General features: G+C 45.2%; 1 protein-coding gene across 3 annotated transcripts in view; it reads left to right on the forward strand.

The window, feature by feature from the left end:
* Positions 1–26,547, forward strand: part of ccdc102a (coiled-coil domain containing 102A) — a 336,579-nt gene that overhangs the window by 241,206 nt on the left and 68,826 nt on the right. For all 3 annotated transcript variants that reach the window (XM_084308068.1, XM_084308070.1, XM_084308069.1), the window contains 2 exons: positions 13,294–13,410; positions 14,224–14,433. In XM_084308068.1, the coding sequence (XP_084164194.1) occupies positions 13,294–13,410; positions 14,224–14,433 (327 nt within the window). The remainder of the gene's footprint in view (positions 1–13,293; positions 13,411–14,223; positions 14,434–26,547) is intronic.

Below are 26,547 nucleotides of genomic sequence, written 5' to 3' on the forward strand. Positions count from 1 at the left end.
CCCAGATTGACTTCCAGTTTAATCCCCCGAACGCACCTCACTTCGGTGGAACTTGGGAACGAGAAGTATGTTCAATAAAGACAGCCCTGTATGCCGTGCTTGGGGCCCAGACCGTGGCGGAAGAAGTCCTAATGACAGTCCTCACGGAGATCGAGGGAGTATTGAACTCAAAGCCCCTCGGTTACGTCTCAAGTGATGTAGCAGATGTCGACCCAGTCACCCCCAACACACTCTTGATGGGGCGGCTGGACCCCGCGCTACCACAGACAATGTACAGGCCTGAAGAAGCGAACGGCCGAAGAATGTGGAGGTACAGGGGGGCGGAGCTGAGCGATCATGGAGTAGACGTGTTTCACATGAGCTCCCTTCTACCGTGCTGAATATACGTTTCTCCCCATTAGTCTTTATTTTATTTTTATTTGTTTTTTATCTGTTTGCTAGGTCGTCGTGTTTAGTATACATTCATCAACTTTTTTCGACTTTCTACGATGGCGGGGGTGGAAACCAGAGCCATGAAAGAATTAGGCACGACACCGGCACCGCCGAGCATGGCCGCACCGTCTCCCGCTGTCGGGGAGTTAAGCGAAGCTGTGCTCTTGGTCATGACCAAGCTACACGCAGACTCTGAGACACGCATCGCTGAAGCACAGAAGAAAGTGTTGGCGGATTTCTGTATCAGCCTCCGTCGTGAGATATCAGAAGAAATTCGGCTGGCGGTAGTACCGCTGACAGACAAGATGGAGGCGATACACGCTGCCTCTTCGGCTAATGCTAACGAACTAGCCATGCTAACAACGGAGGTATCATCACAGTGTGAGAAGATGGCGGGTCTTGAATCCGCCCTGCTGGCTAGGCAGGCTGAAGTCAACAAACTACAGTCGGCAATGGAGGAGATGCAGTCCCGGGATAGACGCCACAACGTCAGGATTGTTGGAGTACCGGAGACCAGCGGTGAAGGCCGTCTCTCTGAGACCGTGCCCGAACTGCTGCAGAAGATACTAGGGACGGATGTCCTCCCTATGCCTCCTATCTGTGAATCGGCCTACAGAGCGGGCAGGTTTTCTCCCGGCGTGAACAAAGAGCCGAGGCCCATCATAGTCAAGCTGAACAGACTCCAGCAGAGAGAAATCATCATGCGGTCGGCTCGTACCAGGAGGGGTAATCTGAGGCTTGGCGATCACAAAGTGGCCATTTTCGAGGACTTTACACCGGAGGTTCAAGCACAGAGAGCCGAGTACAAGGTGGTCCTGACTAAGCTATGGAAACTAGGCCTGAGGCCCACGTTATTCGCTCCCGCGAAATTATCTGTGTTGGAGAAGGTCGGTGGTCAGCGTTTGTTTTGGTCGTTGGCTAAAGCGAAGGAATATCTCGCGGAGACACCCGAGTCTGTTGCTTGATATCAATGGAGGGTGAGTGACTTGGCGGTTTGGGCCTATATACATTGATTAGGTAGACTATTCACAAACACTTGCTGTCATGCCCAGACATGCTAACTGTCCTCTGCCCATCCAACTAGCGGGGCTTCCCAATGACTTCTGTTACTTGCTAAAGCTGACCTCATGGTCGTACTTGTGTATCGCCTCTTTGGAAGCTAACGAGCTAGCTGAACAATGTACATAATAAGCTAACGTGCTATCCGGATTCATCACTAGCTTACGCGCTAGCCTCGGGCTGGCCAGCGGGCTTCGCCTATAGTCTGCGCTGAGACATTCGAGACCCGTTAATGGTTACGTATTTTGGTTGCTGTTGCTGTTCAAAGGGACATTGGTTTGCACAGTTCAAGAGTGACCGAGTCCCTAACTAACTTCTGGTATGCTTTTATTTTTATATCCAGGTTTTTTTTTTTTTTGAGCGTTGGGATCCAAGTAGATGCCAAGGTCGGTTGAATATGCATATACAATATATGATAACAGGTTGGGTCGGGTATGGCTTGCACTTCAAGGCTATATGGTTATATGGCCTGCACTTTAGCCATGCCCCTCTTTTCCTTTCTTTTTTCTTTCCTATTGTCGCTGTTTTTATGTCATCTGTATGCGCGATTTAAATGTGATCCGATTCTACCTTGGACTAACTGCTGATTCGCCTTAATTTTGTTTTGAATTTTCCGTGAGCCACTTATGCTATAACGTTGCGACATTAATATGCAGACTCCAAGGTAGATGGTTACAGGGCTGATGCTGAGTAATTATATAATAATTATTGTCGGTGTTTTAATGGCATTTGAATGAGCAATTTAACTGTGATTCGATCCTACCTTGGACTAACTGCTCCGACCGATATCTTTATTGAAACAATGTATGATAACAGGTGGTGTCAGGTGTTGCCTATTACCATCCCTGCATTAATTAATGAATGTGTTTAATTCTATTCTTACATAGGTTATGTCATTTCAGCCGTTGTGCCTGATCAGAGGGACAGCTAAAGGGGTGCTTTTTGACCGTAACCCTTTTTTCCCTTTTTTTTTTTTTTTGTCATGGTTTAATTGACACTGTTCACACAATTTTGCACAATTAACCTGTGACCCGAACCTGCCTTAGACTATCGGCTGGGATGCTTTAATTTAATTTTGTTTTGAATTTTCTTATACCCTTTTGGGCTATAACAATGTGATGTTGAAGCGCAGATTCGGAAATAGAGGGCTGCAGGTTGATGTGGAGTTATTATTTAATAATGGCTATTTTTACCATTATGGTTGTCTCATGTTGGGGCCAGGGCTCAGGTGGGTTTCGACCGATATCTTTATTGAATTTTATTTTATTATTATTTGTGTTTATTGGACTAGTGGGGGTTCACTCAGGGGTTTATCTAGAGGGGGGTTGGAGTGGGGAGCGTCTTATTAATCCATGTCTCTAGTGGGAAGTGATAGGAGGATGACCATCCTCAGGGGATGGGGCATAGGGTGGGGATTGGAGAGTGGGAATAGGGGACCTTATATTAGGACGGGTGGGTTAGGGTTTAGAGTAGAAGGGGGAGGGGTTGTAGCTGGGGTGGTATTTTTATGTGTTTTATGTACTGTTTTATGTGTGTGTAATTGTTCCTCCTCTGAACTCCTGGGATTGACCGTCCGGGCCCGCCGGGATCGGCACCTCTGTACTCAGCCTGGCTGCACTGGTATGTTCTCTACGCATTTATACAAGCTCGACCATGGCTAAATTGAATATTTTAATTTGGAACGCAGGAGGGCTTAACGCCCCACACAAGCGTGCCAGTGTCCTTTGGCTATTGAAGAGGAGAAATATTGACCTTGCTCTCCTTAGTGAAACGCATTTATTGGTAGGTGACGTGTCAAGACTGGCAAATCGGCAATATCACGTTATCTCCTCATCCTCAGCCGATGATAAGATGAAAGGAGTAGTCATAGTTACAAGACGTAACCTTGACATCAAAATCTTGGATGTATGGTCGGACACGGAGGGAAGGATTACTATAGCAAAAGTTGAATTCTTGCATAGGAAGATGGCTATAATAGCATTGTATGCTCCTAACACATTTGATTCAGCGTTCTATAATACAATCACGAAGAATATGTTGGAACTTAATGGATACGCTCTCATGGTGGGTGGCGATTTTAATGCGTGCTGGGATGCTGAGATGGATAGGTCCGGGCCCTCTGAAACGAGCGACCAAAAACGGGCCTCTAAGGCCCTTAGGATGTGGGCTAAAGACACAGGGCTCACAGACCTTTGGCGTTTATGCAACCCCACCCTCAAAGATTACTCTCACCTGTCAGCCAGACACAAAAGCTTCTCTCGAATTGACTATGCATTCGCGTCCCCTAATATGTTTGATAGTTTCGATGTCTCATTGGTTCCCTTGGCTCTCTCAGACCACAAGGGGATTTTCCTTACGGCAACCTTTGGCAGGCTCTCCGCAAGAGCTCCCAGATGGCGTTTTAATTCGACCCTGCTAAAGAACGATGACTTCTGTTCTGAGTTCAGGAGTAAACTAGCTGAATTTTTGCAGATCAACGTTGGCACAGTAGAAGACCCTAGGGTCCTGTGGAACGCATTGAAAGGATTCATCAGGGGTCATGTCACACTATTTGCCTCCAATTTGCGAAAATCCCGGTCAAAAAAGCTAGAAGGACTGGAATCATTATATGCGGACCTATACGCATCCTTGCAAACTGACTATAATGAACGACTAAACACACAACGTAAGATAGTCAAAAAAGAAATAAACTCCATACTTAAACAACAGTCTGAGTTCTTGATACATAGGACAAGACAAAATTACTATTTTCACGGCTCCAGACCTAGCCATCTATTGGCAATGAAAATACGCTCAAATGATCATTTCTCGGATATCCCCTCGATTAGGACGAGCCAGGGTGCAGTCACTACTGAGTCGAAAAAGATCAATGACACTTTTAAAGAGTTTTACTCACAGTTATATAGCTCAGAGGGTAATCTGGATGACTCTAAATTTGAATCGTTCATTGGCGGGCTTGAGATACCCCACATTTCTGAGGAAGAGGCCAAGGAACTGGGGAGACCGATTACTCTCGTAGAATTGAGGGAGACTATTGTTGAAATGCAGAGGGGTAAGGCACCAGGCTGGGATGGTATTCCACCCGAAGTGTATTTAGCTTTCTGGGACCAACTGGGTCCATTGATGCTCGATATGATCAATTACGCTATCGAACAAGGGGAGTTCTCAAGAGATGTCAATATGGCGTTGATTTCTTTACTTCTCAAGAAGGACAAAGATCCCAATGATTGTGGTAGCTATAGACCCTTGAGTCTTCTCGGGGCCGATTTAAAGGTGTTTGCCAAGGTGCTGGCCCGTCGCCTGCAGAGATTTATGTCTGTATTGGTACACTGCGATCAAACTGGTTTTATCCCGGGGCGTCTGGCTGCAGATAATCTTAGGAGGCTGTTGCATGTAATCGATAACAGTAAAGACAATACAACTCCATCCACAGTTCTATCTTTGGATGCCATGAAGGCGTTTGACAGACTTGAGTGGTCATACCTGTGGAAGGTACTTGAGGTCATGGGTCTTGGAAAGAGTTTTATTCATATGATTAAAGTCCTGTATGCCTCGCCGTCTGCGATGATACTGACAGGCAAAAACTGTTCCACACTCTTTCCGGTCTCCAGATCTTCTAGACAGGGTTGCCCTCTGAGCCCGGGACTGTTCGCGCTTTCCCTCGAACCTTTGGCCCAATTTATTAGGCAATCGGAGGACATCGTCCCCATAATGGTCAACAATACTCCACACAAAATTGCTCTCTATGCGGATGACCTGCTGATTTTCATGGACGACCCCTCCCGGTCGGCCACAAAATTATTGAGGATAATCGACGACTTTGGTAAATTGTCAGGTTTTAAGATTAACTGGAACAAATCAGCCTGCCTGCCTCTTAATGAACTGGCCAAGGCGGTACGACTACCAGCTGATATCCCCATAGTAGAACATTTTAAATACTTGGGCATAGAGATATTCCCCACGCTGAACCAAACTACTAAGTACAACTTCACGGGTACTTATGATAAAATACGCCAGGATCTAGACAGGTGGTCGTCCCTTCCTAACTCCTTACAAGCCCGGGCTTCCATAATCAAAATGAACATCCTGCCTAGGATAAATTTTATTAGCTCAATGCTCCCCCTGCCCCCTCCAATAGACCACTGGCGCAAGGTACAATCGATGGTATCTAAGTTTGTCTGGAATAACAAACGCCCGAGAATCAAAAGGGCTACTACTCAACGTAGAAAACAAGATGGGGGCCTCGCAATCCCTGATTTTAAACTTTATTTCTGGTCCTTTTCACTGAGACCTCTGATGTGCTGGCTGGACCCTGTAGAGGCTGTATCGTGGCGCTCCTTAGAAGCGGCGGCGGTATCTCCGCTAAGATTGCAGGATGTAGTGTACTCCACTGTCTCTATTTCGAAATGCCGGCTGAGGTATGGACCGATCATAACTCACGTGATCCAAACGTGGCGTAATGTACAGAGGTCGTGTGGGGTTAAATGCCCTTGGCACCTGGACTCTCCAATTTTTAATAACCAGCAATTACTTGTTGGACACAAGCCGGTTAATATTCCTCAATGGCAAAGGAGGGGAGTGCATACTCTGGAGGATATTTATGATAAGAACGGCCTCCGTGCGTTTCAGGACTTAAGAGAATTTTATGATCTTCCCGGCGAGTCCTTCTTTCTTTACCTTCAACTAAGGTCAGCACTGAGGGCGCATGGCGTACCGTGGGCTCAAGCCTTGCACCCACACCCCTTCCTCAGGCTCATAGTGGACAGGACGACATCCAGAGGGTTTGTCTCCGACTTTTATACGCTCTTAATTCAATCCACGTATAAAAATTTATCATTGGATACAATCTGGCGTGTGGATATCCCGGAGTTGGACCCCGAGTTTGACTGGGATGATGTTTGGGCAAATGTGGCATTATCTTCCCGCAACCCCAATCACCAGCAAATTAATTTTAATTATATTCATAGGACCTATCTTACACCTAGGAAGCTATATGCTATGGGACTGATAACCGACTCTCGGTGCACTTTGTGCTCTCAAAAGGCCACCGGCACTTATATGCATATGTATTGGGATTGCCCACCAGTGGCCCGCTTCTGGAGGTCAATAACGGACAAACTTTCAGATCTGTGTGGCTTAACTATCCCATTCACAGCTGTTACGCTACTCCTGAACGATATAACGACACTACCCGCGTCCGTACAACTGAAAAGGGTTGTCCTAGCGGGCGTCACAGCAGCAAAGAAGCTAATAGCAATGAGATGGAAGGAGCCTGAGAAGCTTACAATGATTAACTGGTCCCTAACTCTATTGGATGTGATTTATCTTGAGATATCCACAGCCCGGGTGATTGGGGTGGGGCAGGCTGGAATTGACCTGTGGTTCGCAGCAGCTGAGAAGGTAAAGACCGCAGTGTGCGGCTGAGCGGGGTTGGGGTGCGTGTTCGGGTGAGTCCGGCGGTCTCTTGGGAGGGGGAGGAGGAAATGTTTTTGTCTGTCTTGTCCTTTGTCTTGTCATCTTGAGTTTAGCTGGGGATATTATGGGGGGGCAGCTATTTGACTATTTCTTCACTGTTTGGCCACTTTTACACGGTCTCTGTGAGTCTATGGAACACCTCTACAGGTTTTTGTTTTTTCATGAAGGTTCATTGCTCTGTTTTCAGGTCGTGTTCTCAAAAAATGGTCCTTGTGGTGGATTGGAGATGTAAGTTTTATTAATATAGGGTCACACGGCCGGGAATCGGGGCTGAACACTGGGAAAGACCATTTATTAGATAGTACCCCTTGGAATTAATTTAGAAGGTTGAACTCTGTTTTCTTTTCTCTTGTCTGTATAATTGTTAGTCTGTATTATTATTATTATTGTTTTTGTTATTTTCTTGTGAAGTTCTATGTATTGTGATTGTGGTTAATGTGTTGTCTTGTTTCGTGTGAATAACAATAAAAAAAATTGATCAAAAAAAAAAGAATGTGGAGGTACAGTCAAGTATTGGCTGACAAGTTTTGGAACAGCTTCCTACTCCACTATCTACCGTCTCTACAGACCCGCCAGAAATGGGTGAAAGAGAGAGACAATTTGACAGAAGGGACAGTCGTCATGCTTATCGACCAGTCACTACCCCGAGCTATGTGGCCGGCTGGCCGCGTAAGCAAAGTGATCACCGGTGCCGACGGAAAGGTCCGAGCAGCCGAAGTGCTCGTCCAAGGACGGATCTACACCCGACCCGTGGCGAGGCTAATAGAACTGCCAAGGCTCCCCGATACTATCGATGACGACCATGTCCCCATGACTTTGTGAACTGCCCGGCCCCTCACAACAGACATTGAGTAGTGGACAGTGCGGTTAATCTGTCTCTGCTTAGCTAATTAGGTGGGACTAATTAGGAGGCGGCTGTTACAAAGGATCAGATTAAACCGAATATATATATTTATTGATTGATATATATTGCATAGTATTTGTATATCGTTTGATATCCCTTGTATATTCCTTGTACATATACACGGAATGTCCCTTTAGCCTAGTACAGACCATAATATTTCATTCTCCTATTGGACAGCGGTCCACAGGCGCCAGGGCCATGCCTCCAGAGTCAGGTTCAAGGCCACCGTCAAGACATGTCTGTACATGCCCGGCCTTGCCCAGGGATACGAGACAGAAATGAGGTTGGCACTAGATTGTTCGCCGTGCATATAAATATGGCGCAGGTGAATACAGAAGTAGAGTTACCCAATAAGTTGAAGCCTCACCCACGATACAACGTGCGGTGAAGTATGGCCTGTTTGGCCCCAAATAGAGCATTGAGACCGCGTGCGAATTAATAACTGAATTGTCAGAGTTTGGCGCTATACCGTCGAGTGCGACATATTTCTATTAAGTCAGTAATAGTCTATTTGTGTATAGTGTATCGTGCGGCTAAAGTTCTACAGTGACCAGCATCACCAACGCTTCCTCGTACCAGCTAGAGTGCTTATCCAGGCTGGGCTGCTTTCATGGCGCTTTCACCCGAGGAGACCTAGACGAGAACCGTGTGGACATGTACACTGGATTAATCTACCCGACGACTACATAGCCCTTTGCGGCTGGATTATATTTGTTTTGGTCCTGTGATTTATGGAGCGGAGAATCGCCGACGCCTACACGTGTGGGATTTACCCTGTGAGGAGCCACGTCGAGTCTGCGCCTCAGAGAGCCTGAGGCCGGCTAGCTTTCTTCACTGTGGAGCTACAGTCTACGGAGAACAGCTGTATTCGTCTGTGGATCAAGAGACTATTGCACCGTCTCCTGTACTTGGAGTCTCCTTAGTCATCGTTGACCAGACTCTCTACTACCGACAGATCCTCTACCCCTGCTGGCTTACAACCGGGGGGACCCTTCCAGTATCTCCCGCTATATATTACTAGTGTACCATAGATATAATTCCCTAAGATTCAGGTTGTATAATTACCTCCTGCGTAACCAGAGAATGGACATTCATTATTGATTTGCCTACGCACATTCCTTTGCCTTATAAGCGCATCCAAAGTAAAATAGAGAAGTATATTATGTACCTTTTGCTGCAATAAATACTTAATTACCACTTTGTGTGGAACCGATTCATTGTGGGAAGTGTTCATCATATTTATATATCATGTACTGTATGGCCAGTAATTAAAGTACATAAAGCGGTAGTGGTTTAATGATACCATACTTATCAATACAGTCAGGGAATTGTACCCCTCAGTTACAGTAAATGTAAATGTAACTCCAACAGGTGAGATAGACAGTAGCCTGTTACCATGAAACTGACTGAGGTGAGATAGAATCTGGAGGGAAGGTCACATCGTCACCAGGTCAGGGAACCAGCGACCAACCAGCGACAATAAATACTGGGATCAGAACAAACTTCCCCAGTTATATTTTTTAGTATATAAAATAGTTCTCATTATAGAAAAGACTGACTTATCACAGGTTGGCTTCTTGACAATGTGGCTAGAGGAACTGACAGACTCAATCACAACAGCTAAAATGTACATGGTTATGTCTGTAAATGTTCCATGTGCACGTATCTCCATGCTACTTATACACACACACACATGCATTTACACACACGCACGCACGCACACGCACGCACACGCACACACACACACACACACACACTCACATACAGTACACACACACAAAGTGTGTTTGCAGTGTCTTTCCACTAGGGGACAGTAACAGTCTTCAGAGAAGAAGGGTCAGAAAATAGTCTGATGTAGTTTATAGAACAGATTATAGAAGATCAGAACTCGGGATCGGAGGAGAGGAGAGGAAAGAAGGGGAGAGAAGGAGGTGAAGGAGAGGGGAGGACAGCAGAGAGGAGGAGAATATAATTCATCTGTTTTTTCTTTTCATATTTGTACTTGTACATGTATTTTGGTTCAGCAAGTTTGAAAACCCTTAGGCCTATTAAGTGTGTGCATGTGTGGATTGATGGGTGTGTGGGCGGGGGATGTTGTTGTTTAAAGTGTTAAGTCATTGTCTTGTAACCAGGGCAGCGTGGAAATGAGACATGGGCCTCATTAGACCCCATAAGTAACGCTACCTACGCACCCGACCCAATACACATGCACGCACACACACATTTAAAGCTTAATAACAGATAAGATATTAAAGGTCGGATCATGCCGGAGCTCACGATTCTTCATAAGTCTTTATAATACTGCTGCAAAGAACACATTTTATATTATTTAAATATGTTGCATAATTTTATGATTTGTATATATGGTTGACAACAGAATAGTACAAATCCATACATGGATTCATGATGTGTTTTCAGATTTTTGGACCCTTGGCCTTTTTCTTACTTACCAATGATGATGTTGATCGGTGGAGTCCTTTCTCAGCACAAGCTCCTGTCTGTACAAGCTGACTGAAGCTCACTGACATCTACTCAAAGGCGAAAGTGCACTTTTCATGTTGTCAGAAATCTATAAAAACTTCGGGAGGCTTTAATGTAAATGGTAAATTTGTGCCTGTCTATAATTAAGCCAATTTTATGCCTATGTCTATTTTATGTCTACATTACTGCTGTGAAGCACTTTGGGCTGCAATTATTGTATGAAAGGTGCTATTCAAATAAAGTACATTATTATTCATTATTAATTCATTTATGTAAAAGCTTTTAGATGACGAGCAAACAACGTTTCTTATCTTTCATCCTCAGTCAGACAGCGGAGCAAACTGGCCAGCATATCATCATCTTGACTTTATATTTAAAAAATCTCCCATTTCCAGGCATTATTGAGAAAAATCTGAGCTATTCAACATGTAGTTTCATACAGAAACAACATATTGTTTCACACTGTGAGAAGTGCCTCCCTCTCCCCACCTCAGCACGCCTTCCTCTCCCTACCCCAGCACGCCTCCACACTGTCACTTTTTGGAACATATTGGGCGCACCTCGCAAACCCACTAACATTTTTATGAGAAAAATGCTGTGTGTGTCTTGTCCTCGGTCGGGAATGGAATGGGAGAAAATTAAGATATACACAGATATATTAGGGGTGGGACGATACATCGATCCAGATCGATACATCGATGTAATTATCAACGATCGAATCGGATCGATGCAATGTAATAAGATCGATTCATATCGATACTCTTATTTGAAAATCCTGTGGCGAGTCTCATATCCGCCCAAGAACAACAGCAGTAGCTCCGTGTGTGTAGATGTTACAGCATAGCATTCTCCCTTTCTGTGTGTGTGTGTGTGCGCGCGTCTTTGGAAAGAGCAGATGAGGTCAGAGGAGTTTGATGTTTAAATGTTATTTAAACATAAACAATATAATACATAATAAATGTAGGCCTATACATGATCATGCAACATCAACAAATTGTTGTAGGAACGGTTTGGGAGAGGGAGGTAGGGAGGGGTTTTAGGTTGAGTTTTGAGTTCCAAAAAATGGAGCTTAAAGTTTAAAGCTCAATATATCAAAACGTGGCACTTTACAGTGAACAGGAGGTCTATTTGTATTAAAAACAATAGATTGATTTTCCTTTAAATGTCTGGAAGAGCTCAAAAATACAAATGTCAAATGATATTTCCGTTACCTTTTTTTTGTTGATCTAAATGTTACTGATTGTGTTAAATGGGCATATGATATCATCTCATATCGATTGCAGGCACCTGAATCTAATCTAATCGTATTGTATCGTGAGAGACTTTGTGATATCGGCAAATATCGTATCGTTGTCCAAAGAATCGATATCGTATCATATCATGATGAAACTGGTGATTCCCACCCCTAAGATATATACACTTTATCCACAACCCAGGCATTTTCATTTAACTATCAGCGGGAAAAGGCCACCTGTACACAACCCGCTTGGTCTATGTTAATCAACATGCCCACTCGTGCGCTGTGTGGATTCTGCAAACAATGGGCCTCATTCACGAAGCGATATAAGAACAGATTTCCTCTTATTTTGTTCTTACCTGGGATTCAGCAATGTTTTCTTATTTTAGCTTTTCTCTTAGGCAAGACCAAATTCTAAGAGTGGTCGAGAGCAGATGAAATTAAAAAAATAAGCCTAACATTGGCAGAACAGATGAAAGTCACGGCACTTTGCGAGCGGCTCAGGGCTGCATTTTCGCTGAACATATAAATGACTGAATTAACACTCTATTTGTTGCCGTTCGAACGTCACCTCACTCAACCAAATGCCTCGGTTCTCGAGTTACATGACGATATGTCGGGCGTTTGTGTCAGATTACCACCGTAGATTCGTGAATCACGCCTGGTGATACTAAATCCAGATTGAACTCTGCCATTGGAAAGGGGAGATTTGGCATCAATTTGTAGTGGAAATGTCTTTATTTATGTAAAGAAAAAGACAACATTCAGGTACCAGCTTTGATTTGATTTGATTTGATTTGATTTGATTTTATTAGGGATCCCCATTAGCTGGTGCGATTTTTTGTCCACACACAAAAAAACATACAAAAACAATCACTATTTGCAAAATCAAAATGATTAAAAGTCAGTACACACAATGCATAATGAACCTACTGTAACAATTAAGATAGTTAAAATTACATTAATGTAAAACAAAAACAAAAAATTACTTTACAGTGTTAAAAACAATTTAAAAACAATTTAAGATTATTTTTAAAGGTGAATCTACTGTAAATGCAGCAGAGGTTCCGAGGCAGGCCATTCCAAAGAGTTAACTTTAATGCTCTAAAAATAAAAGATCTTCCCAAAGCGCTGGTTCTAGGACCTGGCAATTCAAGCTGCCCACTACTGGAACCTCTAGTGAGTCTAGTGTAATGCTCGTGCACAGTATTACTAAAAACAATCTGATTATGTATAAAAACAGGAGTTGATGCAAATATAATGAAACATAATGCAGTCAGGCTCTTAAGCGCACTCTGTATTGCTTTCAAATATGTATTGTCCTGTATTATTATATATAGTTACAGGTAAGAAGGATATAAAAATGTTTTGACCGCCTTATTTATTTTACCTCTTTTGGGGAGGGGGTTGACTTCCATATTAGCTATATTTTTTTTAGGGACGACACACTTACATCTTCTCAATATATATATATAAAATGCCTATGGCTTTAACAATTATTGGGACCAGACACGAGGTCTGTGAGAAACAGCTGTTTATTTGCCATTATTTGTATCTTTCAGTTGGCCGTAACTCTGTTGTTAAAATTGGTTCTCTCTCTCTCTCTCTCTCTCTCTCTCTCTCTCTCTCTCTCTCTCTCTCTCTCTCTCTCTCTCTCTCTCTCTCTCTCTCTCTCTCTCTCTCTCTCTCTCTCTTTCTCTCACAGCTGAACATGCTGAAGGAGGTACACCAGGATGAACTGGGTCGTATGTGTGAAGACCTGGAGGACGAACTGGGAGCACGGACCAGCATGGATAAAAAACTAGCTGAACTACGAGCTGAGGTAGGTAGGGATGGATAGAGAGGGATGGATATTTGGATGGAGGGGGAGAGGGGGAGATTTCTTGATGGATAGATTGAGGGATGGATGGATAGATTGATAGAGGGATGGATTGAAGGCTGCAGTAAGGGGGGACAGGAGGAGAGAAGGATGGCAAGGAGTGAATTAAAGGGTACGTTCAGAATGGTGGACCCTTAGCCCTGTTTCCTACCGAGTTAATGATGTTGATCAGTAGTCCTTTCTCAGAACAATCCATACGGTTTTTTCTACTGGACAACAGCATGGATTGGACTCCTAGTAACTCAACAGGGCCCTGAAATAAACACCGAGACCTGCCCCACAGTAGCACCCAATGTAGGCTTCTCTCCCTGTCCCCCCTCCCTCTTCCCCCTCTCACCCCTCTCTCTATTGCTCTTACCCTCCCCTCCCTCTCTCTCTCACCACCCCATCCACCCTCCCTTCCTCCATTTCTCTCCCTCTCTCTCACCACTCTCTCCGTCTCTCCTTTTCACTCTCACCCTCTCTCCTTCTCTCTCTCTCCCTCTCTCTCTCCCCCTCTCTATCTCACCCCCTCCATCTCTCCCTCCCTCCCTCTTTATCTCTAACCCCCCTCCGCCCTCGCTCTCTTTCACCCCCTCCATCCCTCTCCCTCTCTATCTCTCACCTCTCCTCCCTCCCTCTCTATCTCACCCCCTCCATCTCTCCTTCCCTCCCTTTTTATCTCTAACCCCCCTCGCTCTCGTTCACCCCCTCCATCCCTCTCCCTCCATCCCTCTCCCTCCCTCCCTCTCTCTCCGTCTCACCCCGCTCTCCCAGATGGAGCGTCTGCAGGTGGAGAACGCAGCAGAGTGGGGTCGTCGGGAGCGCCTGGAGACGGACAAGCTGGGGTTGGAGCGGGACAACAAGAAGCTGCGCGCCCAGGCGGAGGACCTGGAGGAGCAGCTGGCTAAGAAGCGGCGGCAGGCCGCCTCGGCGCTGGACACCGACCTCAAGGCCATCCAGACAGAACTGTTTGAGAGGAATAAGGTGAGTGGGAGAGGATCAATACCTGAGGGAGTTCACACGCTAAACCTGTTCAGATGAGGACCGGGGCTACTCAGATAAGGACCGTAATATGGTCTATTGGTGTATTATAGTCATCAAAACGGAAGGTGCTGGAGCACACGGATCATCTTTAGAAAGATATTTAGTGTGTCTTGCTCAAGGACACTTTGACATGCCGCCCGGGAGGAGCCGGAATCGAACCGGGAACCCCTGCAAATATCTACAATGAGTAACTTTTCCATTTCCAACTGTGATCAGTGACTAGAAGCGCTAATGAGAGGCGATGTCAAGTTAACATCGTTATAGTGGAAGCGTTTTAATGTAAACCAATTCATGCGACCAGTGTGATTGGTTGCTGGGGGGGGATTAGTACTGGCGGTTCGTGCTACCAGGTGATAAATCAAAATGTCTAGGGATGTTTGTCTAATTAGTCTACTAGACGGATATCCTTTACAGTCAGATGTTCTGCGTCAGGCTAATTGACTCATTAATTTCAGCCTCAATGCTGGTCCCATGTAAAGGAATACTTCCTCAGAACTGTTGTCATCTCCTTCTAGTAGTGTTTCTAGATAACTATAAAGAACTGAGCGATACGACTGTTGTCATCTCCTTCTAAAATGACAACTGACGACTACAAACTGAAATGTAGTGGAGCGTACGGTTTCTTCAATATCCCAGCAACACCTTTGAGTTACGAAACACCACCGGTTCTCTGTAACCAGACAGGTTTCTTCTACATCTCGACTGTAGAAGAAACTGGCATTCTACTTCCCCCCCGGCCGCAGAGAAAAGGAACCCGGAACGAGGAACCTTACTCTTCAGTTTGTCTCGTTGAGCAGTATCTTATTGTTAAACTGACATAACCATCACGTCCGCCGTCAAAAGATACCATAAACCCTTACTTTTTTTTCTTGATTTGGAGCAGTGGAAATAGTTGTCATTTTCGTAATGGTGTGCATCTGGAGAAAAGTGAAAAAGAAAAAAGCGATGCGCAATTCAGCGTTGTTCCTCAAGGGAAAGGTGTCATACCAAGTTCTGCCAAACAACATATGTTAACCCTTTATCACCTGATATCTGATACCACTCCAGTGTCTATGTCCATGCTTGATGTGTTTTTGGTGTTGATACTAGTGTATCGATCGGAGCAGCGAACGTGATACAGGCTGGGTGATTAAGACACTGGAACCACAATCACACACACACACACACACACACACACATACACCCATACAGACATACATACACACACACACACACACACACACACACACACACACACACACACACACACACACACACACACACACACACACACACACACACACACACACACACACACACACACACACACAGATGCACACAAAGGGTGATTGATGGTAGAATCATACCCAACAGTCAGGCTCTGGGCTTCAATAAGAACATTCAGATTGATGTACTGTATTGATGCTCTCTCTCTCTCTCTCTCTCTCTCTCTCTCTCTCTCTCTCTCTCTCTCTCTCTCTCTCTCTCTCTCTCTCTCTCTCTCTTTCTCTTTCTCTTTCTCTTTCTCTTTCTCTTTCTCTTTCTCTTTCTCTTTCTCTTTCTCTTTCTCTTTCTCTCTCTCTTTCTCTTTCTCTTTCTCTCTCTCTTTCTCTCTCTCTCTCTTTCTCTTTCTCTCTCTCTCTCTCTCTTCCCTCTCCTCTCATTCTATCTCTTTATTTTTCTTTATTTCTCTCTGTCTTACACTATCTCCCTCTCCCCCTCATTATCTCCCTCTCACCCCCCTCTCTTTCTCACACACACACACACACACACACACACACCCCCTGGAGGAGTGAACAGAAATAGGTGTGTGTGTTATACTGTATGTGTGTATATTGTGTTCTTTCATCCATCTTCTGAGCTGTTGAGAAAATATTATGAAAGGTGTTGGTGTGTATTGTGTGCAGGTGGGGGGTCAATGTATGTCATGTACAACGGTCTAAGGACCACACAGAATAATAACTGGAGCCGGCTGCACATGAACAAAAAACAGCCTCTCTCAGTAAATGCGTTTAAAGCAATGTCCCAGGTAGGTAAGAAAGCCACAACACAAGATGTTTTCCAAATAGTAAATTATATGTTTAATGGAGGTAGGAATTTAAACCTCCTCCATGGTGCACAGGGGAAAAGGTAGGGGAGGACAAACAAGATATACATATATACAAACAAACACTTAATAACTAATATAACAACGTGTCCATCATAGGACACCACAGCTAGGAGGATTAATCCACACTTATGTGGTAAATGGCACCAAGCCACACAGTATCGCTTCACAAAACAGCTAGGCGAGAAGGGCAACCTCCTCACTCCACTCTGGAACGTGGCAGTGATTCAAGTGAGGCGCCAGGACGTGTGTCATCTCCCACTCTGTTATCCACCCATCTCCACTGCCTGTTTGAAGATGCACCAATCAGGTGCAACCAATCCAATCAGGGAGATGAGTGGCATCTGCGGAACAGAAACAGAAGATTAGGAGATGACAACATCACACATACAAAACAGCACATTTACATATACTAACCTGATGTTCAGATGGTGTCATAAATACAGTAATAATGGTAACGACCAACCCACGTACCCATGTACGTCACAGTGTAAATAGCATTTTAATACACTACATGCAGTATTCCTCTTTTCTTTATCGCAATGGTAACAGTAGTTGGTGTACCACCTTTGTTTACCCGTGCACACACATACACACACGCACAAATGTGTGCTTGCGCACACACACACACACACACACACACGCACACACACACACACGCACACACACACACACACACGCACACGCACACACACACACACACACATTTTGAAATGTTTATTTATGTCCACATAAACAGAAGTACAAGGAAGCCTCATACAAAGGACATAAACAATGCGAGTGCAATCAGAAAATTATGAAGAACAGTCAGGTACAAGGTGCATGGGCGGCAGAATCAAGGGTAAAGGTAACAGCGCCTCCTCCAAATTGAGCGGCTTCCTATAATTGCTGATACTGAGCAGTACCTGGCTAACTGCTTGGCCTTCCTTTTGGGGAGACCGGCTATTTCTAGGCCCCTCACAACCAACTTGTGCACATGCCCTAGGCTGCCAAAGATAAAAACTAGGAGTTTACATCTGTAGCCTAGCTGTGAGATGGTCTGCTGTAGCTGTTGGTATTTCAGAATTTTGGTTAGGAAGGCTTCTTCTAAGCTGTAATCAAAAGTACAGCCAACCTCAAGAATGGACACCTCCCTAAGGTGTTCATTTACCACAAATACATCAGGGGTGTTAGCTGTAATACTAGAGAACATGGAATCATTATTGCACAGGTTGAACATGCTTGGCTTCACAGTAGAATGCTTATACAGTGTGATGGAGGACCTAAAAATAAGAGAGATATCTTTCGCTATCAGATCTACTATTGCCTACTTATGTAGAGGCCCCTTACATGGCAACCATTTAAGATGTGGGACATGGTTTCAGCTATTTGGTTATGTCATGATGAATACAGTGAGGAGCATGACTGCCTGGAAACCAGATGGAGAGATTCAGTTTAGATGGTAAGACCTGTAATCTCGCTTTCAGAGTAAAGATAACAATGCACTCATCTATGGCAACATTTTTGAACACAGAGTGAGAGACAGAATGGTCCGCAGCAGAGAGACACGCAATCTTCCCCTGCAGTCTCAACTCAGTCCATTGTTCCCGCTGTCTTTGTTGTTGTGCCCACATGAGGCGACCTCGGGCATTAGTCAGTGGAAGTTGGTGATCCATTCCACACACAGACATAGATGCTCTGACTGAGATACTGGGGTCAGATATAATGTTCTCTGAGACAGCCACTGCCTGACACACACACACACACACACACACACACACACACACACACACACACACACACACACACACACACACACACACACACACACACACACACACACACACACACACACACACACACACACACACACACACACACACACACACACACACACACTCTTTACTAACCTTCACTAAACCTCATTTAATTTCTTGGTTCATATCTCTCGGTCCTCCCTCAGATATATATATATAGGGGTGTACCGATGCGACCTCACAACAATTAATTTCGATTACGATTATTCAGGCAACGATTCAATGCATCATGAAATCTCTTCATTTGACCACGATTTGATTCGATTCGATTAACTTTCTATACATTTTCTATCAGTTAATTCCCCAAAGAATTTTGAATGCACAAATGTGGCTGGGGGAACTGATTCACTCAGCATGAATGGACTATAGGAAAAAAAATAACAATAGACACAAAAGAAAAACATTAAAAACAAATTAAAAATGTATTTAGTTTAATTTAGATTATAATCGATTCTAACATTTTCAAATCGATGCAGTTGAATCGTCACATTAGAATCGATGCATTTAGATTAATCGATGCATCGTTACACCCCTAATATATATATATATATATACTGTACCTCCACTCCTCTTCTTCTTTGCTCTTCCTCCTCCTGTCCTGTCTTCTTCCTCCTCTCCCCTCCTGTCCTCTCTTTCTCTTATCCTCCTCTCCTATCCTGTCCTCTCCTCCACTCCTCTCCTCTCCTCCTTCCCTTCTCTCTTCCTCTCCTCCTCTTCCTATCATCTCCTATACTGTCCTATCTTCTCTCCTTTCCTCTTCTCCTCTCCTTTCCTCTCTTTCTAATATATTCTGATGCTTTCTTCTCAAACATAATGTCACAACAGACTCAGATTATCTCTCTATATATATATATATATATATCTCGCTCTCTCTCTATCTCTATGTCTCTCTCTGTCTCTCTTGGTCTCGCTGTCTGTTTTTATCCCTCCCTCCATCTCTGTGTGTGTGTGTGTGTGTGTGTGTGTGTGTGTGTGTGTGTGTGTGTGTGTGCATGTGTGTGCGTGTGTGTGTGTGTGTGTGTGTGTGTGTGTGTGTGTGTGTGTGTGCGCGTCAGGGTAAGTGGTCCATTACCACCTGTCTCAGGGTTATTTATTAGTCTCTCAGCTTTATTTAATGCCGCAGTTAGCAATACACACACACACACACACACACACACACATATATACATTAGGGCTGTCAGTTTATCGCGTTAATTAGATTAATTAATTACACAGCAAATTATCGCGTTATGAAAATTAACTAAAAATGTATTACACTTTTTTATTTAATTTTTTTATATAATTTTCTTTAATCTCATTCATTCCATAAGAACGTAGAATACACATTTACAGACTTTTTTTTAATATGGTCCATTTGCATGTTCTTGGTATCTGATTCTAGGGACATCTATGGATCTCAGGGAATGTATTGTGTCAGAAATACTGTGTCTGTTACTAGGCTTGAGTAAATTGTAATGAACCAAATGAGAATATCAATAACAATTTTTTTTTTTATCTTTGACTGTGAATAACACCATGCTCAAATTGACCAGACCTGAAAAATCGAAGCAAATTAATAGATGGAAGATGATTAAACAGAAGGTTTTGTATATACAGTACTGAATTCTGCCATCCGGACACATGCTATTCGAAATATGATTATAGAATATAGAATATCAGGCATAAAATGGTTATGCGATTAAAATGCAATTAATTAGATTAATTAATTACAAATCCTGTAATTAATTAGATAAAAAAAAATTATCGCCTGACAGCACTAATATACATACATACATACATACATACATACATACATACATACATACATACATACATACATACATACATACATACATACATACATACATACATACCTACATTTTTCTTTCGGAGTCCATGTTGACTGATTGGAGCTTTCATACCGGATGCACTGTGGCCAGCTTCCAATCTTTAGCGAACGCTCCAACATCTGGTCTGATCGCGCGGGCGCCTCTACGTGTGATTGGAGCAGAAGAGTAGCATCTCTTGTTTACTGGCATGGAGAAATGTGTTTCTGCTGTGAACAGCTGTTCTGCTGGCAGTTTGTCTCTGCTGTAAAACTCAGTTCTGCTGGCAGTGTGTCTCTGCTGTAAGACTCTCAGTTGTTCTGCTGGCAGTGTGTCTCTGATGTAAGACTCTGTTCTGCTGGCAGTGTGTCTCTGCTGTAAGACTCTCAGTTGTTCTGCTGGCAGTGTGTCTCTGATGTAAGACTCTGTTCTGCTGGCAGTGTGTCTCTGGTGTAAGACTCTGTTCTGCTGGCAGTGTGTCTCTGATGTAAGACTCTGTTCTGCTGGCAGTGTGTCTCTGGTGTAAGACTCTGTTCTGCTGGCAGTGTGTCTCTGATGTAAGACACTGTTCTGCTGGCAGTGTGTCTCTGATGTAAGACTCTCAGTTGTTCTGCTGGCAGTGTGTCTCTGATGTAAGACTCTCAGTTGTTCTGCTAGCAGTGTGTCTCTGGTGTAAGACTCTCAGTTGTTCTGCTGGCAGTGTGTCTCTGATGTAAGACTCTGTTCTGCTGGCAGTGTGTCTCTGGTGTAAGACTCTGTTCTGCTGGCAGTGTGTCTCTGATGTAAGACGCTGTTCTGCTGGCAGTGTGTCTCTGCTGTAAGACTCTGTTCTGCTGGCAGTTTGTCTCTGCTGTAAGACTCTGTTCTGCTGGCAGTGTGTCTCTGATGTAAGACTCTGTTCTGCTGGCAGTGTGTCTCTGATGTAAGACTCTGTTCTGCTGGCAGTGTGTCTCTGATGTAAGACTCTCAGTTGTTCTGCTGGCAGTGTGTCTCTGATGTAAGACTCTGTTCTGCTGGCAGTGTGTCTCTGCTGTAAGACTCTGTTCTGCTGGCAGTGTGTCTCTGGTGTAAGACTCTGTTCTGCTGGCAGTGTGTCTCTGATGTAAGACTCTGTTCTGCTGGCAGTGTGTCTCTGATGTAAGACTCTGTTCTGCTGGCAGTGTGTCTCTGGTGTAAGACTCTGTTCTGCTGGCAGTGTGTCTCTGATGTAAGACTCTCAGTTGTTCTGCTGGCAGTGTGTCTCTGATGTAAGACTCTCAGTTGTTCTGCTGGCAGTTTGTCTCTGCTGTAAGACTCTGTTCTGCTGGCAGTTTGTCTCTGCTCTGCTGTGAGACTCAGAATTTCATTCACTAATGGAATAGTTGATGGACAAATCTAAAATATTTTTCCTACAGTTTGCCAGAAAAGAACAAGTCTCTGTTGAGCTAAGATCCTAATGAATGTGCGTGCGTTTATGTGTGTGTGTGTGTGTGTGTATTAATGGTTGACCAGTACGTCGGTTTGACGATATATCAGGCCGATATTGTCTGTTTTTAAAACATCTGCATCAGCTCGTAGTGATGCACCGATGTGAAAATTGTGGCCGATACCGATAACCGATATTAATATTGCTGTTCTGGCCGATACCGATATTTACCGATGTCGATATCTCTGTATAGAAAACCCTTTTTATGATAATCAAATAAAGAGCTATTTTCCAAAACTCATTTAATTTTTTTACTTTTGTAACTTATTTTCAGAAATTACTGATATTTTGAAACTATTTAACACTTTCAGTGCCCAGCAGGGGGCGCACATTTAGTGCTTGAATGCCCACCATCCACTTCAATGTTAGCATTAATATCGCCTAATCTATGTTTTAAATTATGGCTATGTGTCTAATCTGCCCGTCGCATTAGCAATGACTCATTTCCAGTCAACATTGTCGAAGCGGATTGTTTTTTTATCGGTTCATTTCCGTTTTATAGCATTTTGAAAAGCCCTCGTTTTCACGAGAAAAAAGAAGATTCCATGATAATCGCCCTGTACTGTAATATTCTAGAACGTTGTAATTTGTCGGCCTATTTATGAATCGTTTTCAAATAAACGTTAGATTATCGATAGTATGTGTACGTGTGCACGCTGGTGCCGCGCGCTGAAAATCGATTCGCTCAGTTCCTGATCGCTCTTACAGTCAAACAGCCATATCACATTATAGGGGAAAAGCTTATATCTCCGTGAAAATGGGTCTGATTATCCTAAGACTGGTAAAATAGATTCCTTACCTGAGATCAGATGGTATCCAAATGGATTATTCCAATTCCTGATCGCCATTCCAAAAATCGATCCCACGCGTATACTGTAAAACACATATTACACGCTGTGCTGAGGGTCCAGAATGAATCTGATCGGCTCCGGTTACATGCGTGAGAAGTAAAATGTGGATTCCGTAATTTTTTTTTCTCATCCATTTTCATCGAGTCCAATCCAAAATGGTGCATTACCATCTGGGAGACGATAGGGGGCGCTTTTTTCACATCTGAGCGCCTGGCGGGGCAGGATTACCAACGGTAGACTCGGTTGATGAAATATGAATTCAGATCGCTAATAAAAAAAATAAAACGAGAATTCTCGTGATGGGCATTCAACCCGCGGGCTGATAACCCAAGATATCTCGTGATGGGCATTCAAAGTGTTAAGGCCAAAACATGTAATAAAAAAAGAGAGAGAAAAACAAATTTTAAATTTTTATTTATTTTTTTATATATCTTGATATCGGACCGATACCGATATATTGTGCATCACTAGAATTTTTATATCGTCCTGCCGAGACAATTACCATCTCTCACAGACTAGAGATCACAAGAAATCACTTGGTACCTTAACCATAAACCTCTTGATACTACCTGCCTTAGCCAGAAATCACTTGATACTGCCTGCCTTAACGTTGGGTTATGACTATAACCAAGTTCTGTTAGTTAGGGGCGATGCTTGGCATCGCTACTGCACTATCTCGCGTACGTGCACGCGTACTGAATAAACCACAAATGTACCTCTAATACCAGTATTAGTCTGACCACACCCCTCATCAGCTTACCTTCATAAGCAGGTGTGTGGTCACCTGCTCTCCTCCTTCCCAAGCTTTCACCACAAGGTGAGGACAAGGGCTGCAGCGGCGTCCGATGCCAAGCATCGCCCCTAACTAACAGAACTTGGTTATAGTCATAACCCAACGTTCTGTATCGTTAGTGGCTTAGCTTGGCATCGCTACTGCACAAGGGAGGCCAAGCGGAGCCACTTGGCTGACAAATACACCCCGCTGACAGCCCCCCAAAACCATCAGAACAGGGAGGGCCGAGCCCCCCCGACCCCCCCTAATGGAGGGTAGCCCCCCTATTAGGGACGTCACGGGAGGGCGACGGACCCGACCGTGCGAAGAGGCACTCAAGCAACTCAACGCACAGGGTGAGCAGACCGTGGCTTGACCCCACGACTACACACACGCACAACCCGCATGCCACCCGGGAACGAACGGAGGAACAACCTCGTTACTGCCCCCAGAATCACGGGGTCAAGGGCAAACCCAACCCCGTGGCAAGGCCGTAGCAGCGGAGCACGAAGGAAGACCCAGACCCACCAAAAGGACTGGACTCCCTGGAATGGGGGCCCGGAGAAGTCCATGATGCCAGCATCAAGACCCCACCAGGTGGGCACGTAGTGCCCCGCCCCCCACATCGCCAGCGTATTCGGACAAAGGCCCCTCAGTTACTGCACCTGGTATTCCCAGACGGAACCAACCAGGCCAGAACCTGCCCAGCTTCCGAGATCGGACGAGACCGGGCGTGTTCAGGTCGGTATGGCCGTAAGCCGAGCGGGCCCCGTCCCCCCAATAGTACACCGCCTGGCACACTGACCCTGCAGAATAGGCAGTCAGCATGGCCGTAAGCACACAAAAGGTTAACCAACGGAAGCAGGCAGCGCACCGGGGAAAAACCAGGCAACAGGCTGTTAACCCTAGCCTGGAGACTGCGGACGAGACAGGCGCCAGAGGGGACAGCTGAACACAGCCGCCCCGGCGGAAGGAGCGTAAGCTGGCGGTGTTGCATGACCAAGCCTCCATTTAACAACCCCCACCCAGAGGGGTCGAGGCAGAGAAGGCTGACACGATTGGCAGACGTCATGAACGTGCAGGGGCACCCTCAAACGGTGAACCCGGGAGTTGACACTGCTCCAACACACCAGGGAATCAACCACCTCGGTGTTACCCAATGCGGTGGTTGTTCCTATAACCCCTCAAGAAAAAACTCCAAAACACACCTGCGGGTATACACCGGCTATACCGCAGTACAAGTGTTTCAGTTTCCAAAAAGGGTTAACCCAGGCCTACGGGTCGCAAACATCACTTCGGACCGGGCCTGGCGGTACGGGAAGCACAGGGTCACCAGAGGAGGTCAAAAAACCACCCCCACAGGCCCCTCTTCGCCATGCGTGAGAGAGGAGCGAAAAATAATGGAGAACCAGCCCCTAAGCACACCGTACCAGGTATTCCCCGGCGGTCTCCCAACCAAGTACTAACCAGGACCAACCTGTGTAGCGGCCGAGATCCGACGAGATCGAGCGCGTACAGAATGGCATGGCTGTAAGCCATGACGACAGTGCTGAGTAAAAACATACCCAACCAGGGTCTCCATAGCGCTTAACCCTGTGACACCCAGACCGACCTGGCATTTTTCCCCCTGAAAAAAGCCCAAGTCCCTCAGGGTACCAGAACAGCAGATCTGCATCCCCGGCGGACAACGGGTTCAACTGATCTGGACCAGCGTGACCAGAACCAGTCCCGTGCCCTAACCACGCCGACATGCCTACTCCAGGAGAAGGGCAGATATGCGTGTTGATCTTAACATGAAAAGAAGGCGCCACCCAGACGTTGGGACGAACCGCGCCTGGTGGCCCACCCCAAGGGCGTGAGACCCCACTACATATGTTCAGATCCATCCCGTCATCATCCCCCAGACATGAACGAGAATCCGTCGACAACCCACCCAGGTCATGGGATGTGGTCGCCGGAAGAGGAAAAACCCCCATCTCAGTTGCTTTATAAAAACGCTGTTTCAACCACAAGCAACTAAGGCGTGCCAGTCAATCGCCTGTTTACAGCGAGCTAGCACTATACGTGCGTCGGGACACACCCCCATCAATGAACAGGCTATTTAGACCTGTCATTGAATCCCCAAGGCGCCCAGGGGAACGACAAGAGGGGTGTGACACTCCCTAACTCCAACACTTCTGGAATAGAAAGAAGGAAGCATCAACAGTATGTATCCCAGTCTACACAGCCGGGGTAAAAAATGTTCACATTTTTACATCCCACCACCCTCCCATAGGAAAGAGACGGGGATCCCCAGAGAGACTTCCCACGCGAGCTGTACAGATTGAAAAGAATATATTGCACCTTGAGCCATGTAAAAAACTGGTTTTAGGGCCTCCGGGGAAGAGGCACCGAACCCATACACACTCAATAAACGAATTGAATCGAATATACATACAATAGAAAAGGACCCTTCTAGAGGGTCCACTCACTTTGACAATCTGAGGAGGAAGGCTCTGTACTCTGATGGAGGCTTCCTCACATGGAAGAAGGAGTCCGAACTCACAGAAGGCCTGAGTAGGCGCTTGGTGAGGAGGAGCCCTGACCACCCCCCTGAAAACAGATCCATCACATGGACCTGAACAGCACACGGAAGTCCTACCAACAGAGACGCGCACGGTGACGTACTCTATGGCGGAGGAATTCCTGCGGTGCACACGCCCAATATACCAGGCCGTGGGACCAGGAACTCCCTCCCCCCCCCCCCCCCCCCCCCCCGTAACGTGCCGAACCGCCACGTGACGGGAACCTTGAAGGACAGGGGGTGTACCCCTGACCGACAGAACAATGGGGAGAGGAAAGGTTACCAGTTCACCCCTTTACGACCCCACACCCATGATACGACGTAACGACAAAAAGAGAATATGACACAGTCATAGTCAGCTCTATGAAGCGTTTCACAGCTCCACACAGCGCACGAGCTAACCTGCTATCTGATTTTTACTAAGGAAAAACACAGAATAGAGAGGGCTCTAAGAACCCCGGTCCAACATACACATGTGCTTCTGTGGCCAGTACAACCCAGTTGTAGGTCACATGACACACACAACCCATCATCACCTACAAAAAATGGCAAAAACACTCAACAGAGGAACGCCGTTTTTTTCACAATGAGAGAATACATCATTCTTGATTAGTATCGACCACAGGCCTTGCTAAGCACACATGACAGCAACCAAACCAATTTCCCTTTAGGAAATAAGTTTCTCCAGCAGATTTAGCACAACCTCAGCAATCAAG

The sequence above is a fragment of the Notolepis coatsorum genome (genome assembly GCF_963971535.1).
Source record: "Notolepis coatsorum genome assembly, chromosome: 2".
NCBI lineage: Eukaryota > Metazoa > Chordata > Actinopteri > Aulopiformes > Paralepididae > Notolepis > Notolepis coatsorum.